A 9,999-nucleotide genomic window follows, 5' to 3' on the forward strand; every position below is an offset into this window, starting at 1 on the left:
TATGTTTGACATACTTGTACGAAATTCGGTAGACACATGTAACACACCAATACCTACACAAAAGTCCCCTGTTAAAAAAATCTGAAACCCAACAGGAAGTATGTTATTTTCTCGGCAAGTTTCTCTGCAAGCGTTTTTGCCATTTTCAGGCGTTGTATTTAAACAAACTCCTCCTAGAGATTTAAACAGATCAACACCAAATTTGGTCAGTGTAATCTAAAGCCCTTTGTGATGTTAAATTGCGAAGATCTTGAGTTTTCCTTGGAGGCCGTGTCCATGGCGGCCTTACAAACTTTGATGTTTCGCCATGAAATAGGAAGTTGTTATAATTCAGGCATACAATGCCCCAAACTTCACACGTTGGCAAATACTTCACTGAAGGCAAATATTCCATTATAATCATAGCGCCACCTGCTGGCAATAGGAAATTACTTGTTTAACACTAACTTAAACATGCAATGTCCAATCTGCACAGGACTTCACATGTTTGGTAAGAGTCCTGGCCTGAAGACATCTAAAGGACAATGTTCAGTTATAATCATAGCGCCACCTGTTGGCAACAGGATACGTCATGCTTTACACTAACTCAAACATACCATGTTCAATCTGCACCAAGCTTCATATGTTTGATAAAAGTGCTGGCTTAAAGGCATCGACATGCCAATATTCAGTTATAGTCATAGCGCCACCAGCTGGCAGCAGGACGTTTGGCACATATAAATGACTTTGACATATTCCTCCTATATTTACCACTTTAAATGCATATTGCTGACCATTCGCTGTTTTCCTAAAGCCACCGGGTGCGAGGGCCCTTTCAACGCTGCTTGCAGCTTTAATATTTTTGTTGCATTTGTATTTAAAGTCAGGCATACTAAAAAATGTTGTAATAATATTTTTTGTTTTTTTAAAGAAATTTATACTTTTATTCATCAATGATGCGTTAAATTTATCAAAAGTGACAGTAAAGACATTTATAATGTTACTAAAGATTTATATTTCAAATAAATACTGTGCTTTTGAACTTTCTATTTAATCAAATTATCCTGAAAAAATAAATGTATCACGGTTTCCACAAAAATATCGTGCAGCACAACTGTTTTCAACATTGATAATAATCAGAAATGTTTCTTGAGCAGCAAATCAGCATATTAGAATGATTTCTGAAGATCATGTGACACTGAAGACTGGAGTAATGATGCTGAAAATACAGCTGCGCATCACAGAAATAAATTACAGTTTATAATATATCCACACAGAGAACAGTTATTTTAAATTGTAATAATATTTCAAATTTTTTACTGTGTTTTTGATCAAATAAATGCAGCCTTGATGTTTTTTTCAAAACATTAAAGAATCATAACAACCCTAAACCTTTGAATGGTAGTGTATGTATGCTTTTAGATTAATTGTTTTATAAAAATGTATATAACATTCTAATCTAATTAATTAATGTATTAATTTTTGCTGAGAAAGCTTTTGATGTGAAGAAAATTCATAGCGTTATTATGGAAGACGAAAGCATTAAATAGACAGATTTTCAATCAAGAAACTAACATGAAAAGTTGAGATGCCTTTAAAAGAGCTTGTCTGATTTCCACTGGTAAAATATTCCAGATTTTGGACTAATAAAGCATTTTAAACCTCAGACCGAGAACCTGCATCCCATGAGCCTTCGAGCCTCTCCAGCGAGCCTCTACATATGAGTTTAGTGATTGAAACAAACAGGTCATCTCCCCAGTGCCTGTGAGAACATGCTTCATCCATCATGTTTGCATGCACTCAAAGCTGATTTGATGGCTGACGAAGAAGGGCATTGCCCAGTAAACATGTTGAGATGAATTGGCCCACTGATGGGCGTCTGGCAGCTCGGTCTGGGCGAGGCGGGGTGAAAGGTCACAACTGGCACGTCTTGGGTGTACCCTACATTACTCACATGTTGGCACCACCGTTCATCCATTCCTGGGACAGTGACAAAGGTGACCTCACAACCCTGACCCCAGACCAGCACCAAATCTGGACAATTGTAGACCAGCATGCGGCAGATCCGAGCAACAGAGACCGTGATGCTGAGAGGCCGTTTTGTAGGTTTGTTGTTGTTGCTTCTATGGTTTTTCATGATGTTTGACAACCAGATGCACGCTTTTGTGATTTCAGATGTCCGACCTGTTATTATTTATTCCGCATGATTGTGCAACAACCTGTTCTGACAGAATAATCTGAGCTGAGACAATGCAAACGAGAAATATCCATCTCTGTCTCGACATGCACCGTAATATGGCTAATGCGCTGATTTGTGGTGGAGGATATTGAATATGCAGTGAGCTCATGGCTCTTCAGGAGACGCTGGAGAAACGCTCTCGTGATGAAGGTTCATGCTTAACCTGCTGCTGACAAACGAGGGCTTTGGAGGGATGAGAGCATGTCCTGCAGGATTACTGAGAGGGTTTGGGGTCTGCTGGGACTGAGGAGAACCAGACGAGACCGGCTTTAAGGCGAGGGAAGTGTGACACGGTAAAGCTCAGAGAGTAATGCGTAATGCAGAGTAATGTAATTTTCTACCAGTGGTCAGTAAACGGTGTTTCAGAAAATGTTTTCAAACATTTAGAAAATGTCTATAATCTATAAACTAAATATCATTTTTTTTTTATTATTCATTTTTATGACGTTTGCAATTTTTGCAACCTTGTTATGAACATTTTCAATGTGATGAAAACTAGGGCTCCACTCTAAAAACAAATGTTTGGGCTATAAATAATAAGAAAAAAAACAAATAAAGCAACAGTTTGCATTGATCATTTTGAGCAATAACATTATGTTCAACCAACAAACTACCATGTTCGACAAATTAAACAACACATAATTTCAACATTTATTCTGCCCTTCCAGTCCTGTGCAAAGCATGCTGCACTAGACAATTTCATTAAGTTACTACACCTTATTAAATAAAAAATAAAAAAAAACAGTTAACACACAACATTTTTTAAAAATATTACTCACAATATTTAGGTTTTATATTGTTATCAAGTTTGATTTAACAGAACTTAATTTGTGGTAACACGTTAATTGTATAGTTTTAATGTTTTATGATTAGTTTCTGTTTATCATTGATATGATTTACGCTGTTAATTTTTAGTTTGCACCTGGCTTTCAATTATGTTGTAGCGATGAATGGCTATAATTACTAATTTTATACCCAGAAATGAAAATGCACTAGACAATTTCATTAAGTTACTACACCTTATTAAATAAGAAATTAAAAAAAACAGTTAACACACAACATTTTTTAAAAATATTACTCACAATATTTAGGTTTTATATTATTATTAAGGTTGATTTAACAGAACTTAATTTGTGGTAACACGTTAATTGTATAGTTTTAATGTTTTATGATTAGTTTCTGTTTATCATTGATATGATTTACGCTGTTAATTTTTAGTTTGCACCTGGCTTTCAATTATGTTGTAGCGATGAATGGCTATAATTACTAATTTTATACCCAGAAATGAAAAATGTCAGTGTAATAGAGGCATCAGTAGTGATATCAGTGATACTGGCCATCATAAGAAGCCATGACACAAATATTTATAATAACAATTATTAAAAATACTAGAAATACTTCATATTGTTTATAAATACATTTGGAGATTTAGAGTTAAAATATATTCCAGATGGCAAATATTAATTTTAGGTGTGATAAATAACAATTAATTGCCATTTTAATTATCAACAGCCCTAAGATATTATTTAAAACCTTGTGTGATTTGCCATTTTCATGGCAATAGACAAAATTATTTAAAATTGTAAAATAAAGTCATGTAAATGGTTCACTGGGTTGCAAGTAACTGTATCCTAAATGTAATTGTTAAGTGCAGTTGAGAAGGTCAAGACCTCTGAGTTGAGATCATTTTAACACAGAAATGTGTTGTGTTTAGATTAGCATCTTGTCTTTAGGACAATTAGATGATAGCTTACACAACATATTTAATAGCTCACAACAAAACGAATTTATTTTTCTGTAAAGTTTATACACCCATGCACATTACAGATCCAAATCTGTTTTCTGTAACGCACTAGTGGTGACGGACGCGCCGCTTGACTGTCAGCGAAAGTATCGAACAACATATCAGCAAGTGTTGATGGCTTTAGAGGCAGACAGACAGACGCTGGTCCCATCCCAAAAACACGCCTGTCATGACCGTTACATCAGCCTCTCATGAAATCATTGACAAAGAAGGATGATAGTTGGCAAACACCCTACACTCTTAAAAATAAAGGTGCTTCAGAATGCCGTAGAAGAACCTTTTTTGTCTAAATGGTTGCATAAAGAACCTTTAACATCTGAAGAACCTTTCTGTCTCACAAAAGCTTCTTTGTGGCGAAAGAAGGTTCTTCAGATTATAAAAAGGTAAGAAAGAGATGGTTCTTTAAAGAATCTTTGACTGAATGGTTCTTTGTGGAACCAAAAATGGTTCTTCTGTTGCATCGCTGTGGACTACCAGTAAAATTTATAAAAAGTTTGGGACCAAAAATTATTCAGACACTTTGACCTGACCATGTTTTGCTTAAAGGGTTAGTTCACCCAAAAATGAATATTAGCCCATAAATTACTCACTCTCAAGTCATCCCAGGTGTATATGACTTTCTTCTTTCAGACGAATCCAGTAATGAATGACATTCACACATGTAAGTGTCCAAAAAAAAACGTTGTCATTATCAAGCAAAATGTCGAAGATTATGGTGATATAAATGTTTGCTTCACCCACATCCACTCACATGTGTACACTGCTCTTACATAAGTAGTCAGTTGTGTGTCATCTCCTGAATACAGACAGCATGCACAGACACACTTAGCGAGTATTTTAGGGCACCACATTATTTGATCTTCAGTCCTCAGTGCCAGAAAGGAGCATGGAGAAGCCATTACATCATGGAAATAGGTGTAGGTTCACATTTAGAGCCTGACCTCACTGTGGTCGGGGTGAAAGGTTAATGTCGGACGTCAGCGATCGGCTTCCTCCACTCACAGCATATATTCTTCTGTGTTCTATTGAAATAAAGTTGTTCATTTTAAACATCTGAATTTATATAGCAGCACTAGCATGAAACTGATAGATATATAGAGCCATGATAGAATATAATGTCCATGCTCAGTCATATTTATGGGGCAAATAACTAAAGTCTGATTGGCCAGACGAGTGCCAACTGTACCGTATGTATTACAGCTCAAATTGCAGATCATAGCTGTGTGAACGTTTAATTCAGCTCATAATTAATAAATTCACACAAACAGGTTTATGGCAACAGAGACACAAGACCACATATTCCCTATGATATATGTGAGCCTGGAGCACAAAAGCAGTGTTAAGTCGCTGGGGTATATTTGCAGCAATAGCCAACAATACATTGTATGGGTCAAACCAGGGTCACATATGTTGTATTTGACCCAATACAATACATTGTATTGGGTCAAAATTATCGATTCTTCTTTTATGCCTTCTTTCATGCTCTTTGTAAATGTCCCACCATAAATATATCAAAACTTAATTTTTGATTAGTAATATGCATTGTGTTACTGTACACCGCAGCTGGCGTGTGGAGGACTGGGCCGCATGCAGCCGCAGCTGTGGATCCGGAGAGCAGATCAGACAGGTGCGCTGTGTGCAGAAAGCAGGCCCGGATCAGGTGCACACGGTGACCGATGACCAGTGCACACAACCACCGCCGTCTCGCAGACAGACCTGCAACACATACAGCTGCCCGCCGGTCTGGAGCGCTGGACCCTGGTCGCAGGTTAGTGCTCAGTCACACAACTAATTTTTACAGTAACACTTTAGAATACTGTTCCATCGTTAATGAATAACTACACAGGAACAAATGACTAGTGCACTATCAACCTTCTAGTAACTACTATTAACTAACAAGAAACTCTGATGTAAGTAATAGCATTCAGTTGAAACTAATTCACTTTTAGCTAATCAATAACTACTATTTGTGACCCTGGACCACAAAACCAGTCATAAGGGTCAATTTTTTGAAATTGAGATTTATACATCACCTGAAAGCTAAATATAATAAATAATCTTTCCATTGATGTATGGTTTGTTAGGATAGGACAATATTTGGCTGAGATACAACTATTTGAAAATCTGGAATCTGAGGGTGCAAAAAAATCTAAATATTGAGAAAATCATCTTTAAAGTTGTCCAAATGAAGTTCTTAGCAATGCATATTACTAATCAAAAATGAAGTTTTAATATATTTATGGTAAGAAATTTACAAAATATCTTCATGGAACATGATCTTTACTTAATATCCTAATGATTTTTGGCATAAAAGAAAAAATGATAATTTTGACCCATACAATGTATTGTTGGCTATTGCTACAAATATACCCCAGCGACTTAAGACTTTTGTGCTTTTGTGCTGCAGGCTCACATATATTTATTTTCATATATCCTGGAGAACTACTGAATACAGGTTCATAATTAATATGAATTATGCATAATGTATAATTAATTCTAAAAAGTGAAGTTACTAGTAATGTCTCAAGTATTACCAAATCCTTCTCTAAAGGAACTACTAATTACTTGGATCAGTATTCTAAAGTGACCATGGAAGGTTACCATGACCTTCACTTTAGAAGCATTCTATTGGTAATTGAATGACTTTATTGAATAACTTTAGACCTTCACCATTTTCTAAACTAAAGCGAATAAACTGTGATAATGTGAGAAATGTTGAAGGTGTCTGAGTAAATTTTGGTTTGACTGTAAAATGACAGAAATGCTCTGCATGTTGCTAAGCTAACAGCTTGATACTTTAAACATAAAAATATAAACCACATAAACATATTGTGTGTAAAAATGTATATCTTTCTTTAAATAGCAGCCAAAGGCAGTAAACTCTTGTATGATGTTATATTATGGTCAGTTTGACCCGAACACATTTGCAAAAAATACTGGTAAACCTGTGGTGTTTTTCTTGAAATTGTGTGACTATTTGTAATTTAGGGTCATGAACAAGCCTGCAAAGCTTTGACACTCTGAGGTGTTGTGGAATTTCTATTACGGTTGTGATTACAAATTTCATGGTTAAAGGCAACTGCACAGACACCCACAAAAAAATTAAACTTGTGTTTCTGAATAAATAAAGCAATAATTGATGTCTTAAAATAAATCAGAGTATGCTTTGATTAAAAGGCCAGAAGCTATAGCTTACATGAATAAAAATCACAAAAAATGGCACTTGTAAATTAAATAATACATACAGATTTATTCATTAATATGTATTTTTTCAAATGGATTATGAAAACCTAAATAGAAGGAGCTCTAAAAGATGTTTTTAATTTGTATAGCTCGTTTGCTTTAGACCATCTATTAATGTTAGATCCACAAATAAAATGTAAACGTTTCAACTGCATCTGTCTTAAAAAAAAACAAAAAAAAAACGCAGAGATCGAATTTATTATAGTTATTTTCAAAGCTTTCAATGTCCTTTCATTTAAAGAAAAGTTCTAACAAATACGTTTTTGCTCAAACTAACCAAAGTTAAATAATAATTTGTTTATAATTTCTGCACAGGAGAGACTTGGTGTTGTTTCAAAACAAAGGGAAATATATATCAGTATCGGCATCGGCTATCGGCCAAAACGATTTGAAAAATATCGGCATATCGGATATCGGCAAAAATCTAATATCGTACATCCCTAAAAAATTATAATTTTCTCATTTTGTGAAAAACATATGTTTAAAAAAAAGTTAAGTCTATATTTTCATGTTTGCAATATGTGATAAGTATTCACATTGAAGGTTTACTGCTTTACTTATACCAAATTAATCTAGTTTGACCCAGAACATAACAATTTAATACAATGATAAACTGTACATTTCTGGACAATGCATTTTGTACTTCATTTATATGTTCAGTTAAACTTCAAGGTGCAGTTTTTCCTTTTTTTTTTTCAGAATTTTAGATTAAATACTCCAGTTAATATCAGACAAATGTTACATAGTGTTGCATAAGGGTCAACATGCTTGCAAAATAAGCTAATTGCGGCTCGTTGTGAATAGTGCATTTTGAAAGTTGCATCTGTAACAGAAGACTTTTTGTTTTGTGTGATGCTGCATCCACCGACCAGCAGAATGTAAACACACAGTGACTAAATGCACGACTAATTCTACAGTTAAAACGCCACTGAAGACTATTGTCTGATATTACGATTGGATTTCCCCCCCAGTGTTCTCGTAAATGTGGGAAGGGAGTGATGAAGAGAGCGGTGGCGTGTGTGAGCAGTGACTCCCGCGTGCTGCCGGATGCCTCCTGTGCCGCTCTGCCCAAACCCAGCAGCCAAGAGACCTGCGTGATCAAACACTGCCACAAACAGCGCAAGGCCCAGTGGTTCGTCTCCACCTGGCAACCGGTAAAACCCCTGCACTGCATCGTGTACACTGGGGTGATGTGGTGTGAAAGCAAATATTTGGAGTAGGAACCCAGCGATTGTCCTTGTAATAAGAGCACTTTAAATAAAAGCATCCGCTATAGGATAGCTTTATCATTTATCACAGGCCTCTTATATTTTACATTTACACTGTAAAAAATGCAACTGCATATTTTCCATTTTATGAAACATTTTGAGTCTCAAATACTAAAAAAAATGCTATTTTCTTGAAACTATACATAAAAACCCTTGTCAGACCAACAGAATTACCCCAAAAGTTGTCCCGAACACAGCTGTCTGAACAAAGAATTTCATATTGTTTAAATGTTAAGGCTTTGTGAGTTACCTGCATTAGTGTTCATTTTGTAAGCTATTTAAAATTTTAGTCTTAGTCCCGTGTTAAATGTCCTTGTTAGTTTTTATCATATTTAATCAACCTTATCCTATTTAGTTTTAGTCGACTAAGGCCCAGTTTCACAGACAGAGCTTAGCTTAAGCCAGGACTAGGCCTTAGTTAAATTAGAATATTTAAGCAGCTTTTATTAAAATGACTTATAAAAAAACATTACTGGCGTGCATCTTGAGACAAAACAATGGCACTGACATATTTTAAGATATGTCAGTGCAAGTTATTTTCAGTTGAGACAGCTCAAACATGCATTTTAGTCTAGGACTAGCCTTAAGCCTTGTCTGTGAAACTGGGGCTAAAAGTCTCAACATTTTAGTCTAGTTTTAGTCAAAGAAAACCTGAAGTATTTTAGTCTAGTTTGACATTTTAGCAATAATATTATTATTAATTAACCGTACAGCAGTACTAATTTTGGCAGCCATTTTTAATTTAGTCTTAGTCTTACTCAAATGTAGATTTTAGTTATCATATTTAGTCAACCTTGTCCTGTTTTCGTTTAGTCAAGTTTAAGTCAAGAGCATTTTAGTCAGATTTTCGTCATGCTGTATAATGGTTCAACTGATTTCAATTACCTTTGCTCAAAATTATAATCATAATGATTGTTGTCATTTGAGTAATTTACTTTAGCATTTCAGACATTGCACTTTCACCAGTAAGCACAAATCAATAGAATGTAGACTCATACATGGTGTATTTTACCTAATCTAGTGTACTGATTTATTATAAACTGTTTATTATATAAATTAATACCAAAGATTATGCACTGTCTCTGTCTACAATAAAAACTGGTAAACGAAAAATATTATAACAGTGAAATTCCAAGTAGTTCCACTAATTCCAATAATAGCCTATTTCTCTATTAAAACAACAGCGGTTGAGTAAGCGCATTCATTCAGCGATCACAATCACAAACAATATAGTCGAGGTCTCATGACAGAACACAGACCGGCTGAGTGATGCTTTCATTTAGATGCTAAACTCCAGCGTGTTTGTCGCGGTTTTCAGATCATTTGCGGCGCATGGTTGCCAGATTGCTTAAAATAAGCAAAACACCGGGCAGAAAATGTATCAATGTAGCAGCGAAGCTCTGTTTCGGAGATTTGAACTCTTGATATCTGGCAACCGCACTCATGAAAGCTCGCGTAGCAGAGGC

The 9,999-nt window shown here is 35.3% G+C and overlaps 1 protein-coding gene across 1 annotated transcript in view; it reads left to right on the forward strand.

The window, feature by feature from the left end:
* Window positions 1-9,999, forward strand: part of LOC107757336 (A disintegrin and metalloproteinase with thrombospondin motifs 16-like) — a 68,225-nt gene that overhangs the window by 53,762 nt on the left and 4,464 nt on the right. The window contains exons 19-20 of the mRNA XM_016574778.1: window positions 5,586-5,790; window positions 8,237-8,419. Coding sequence (XP_016430264.1) covers window positions 5,586-5,790; window positions 8,237-8,419 — 388 coding nt within the window. The remainder of the gene's footprint in view (window positions 1-5,585; window positions 5,791-8,236; window positions 8,420-9,999) is intronic.

The sequence above is a fragment of the Sinocyclocheilus rhinocerous genome, unplaced genomic scaffold, assembly GCF_001515625.1.
Source record: "Sinocyclocheilus rhinocerous isolate Xijiao unplaced genomic scaffold, SAMN03320098_v1.1 scaffold4792, whole genome shotgun sequence".
In the NCBI taxonomy this organism is placed as follows: Eukaryota; Metazoa; Chordata; class Actinopteri; order Cypriniformes; family Cyprinidae; genus Sinocyclocheilus; species Sinocyclocheilus rhinocerous.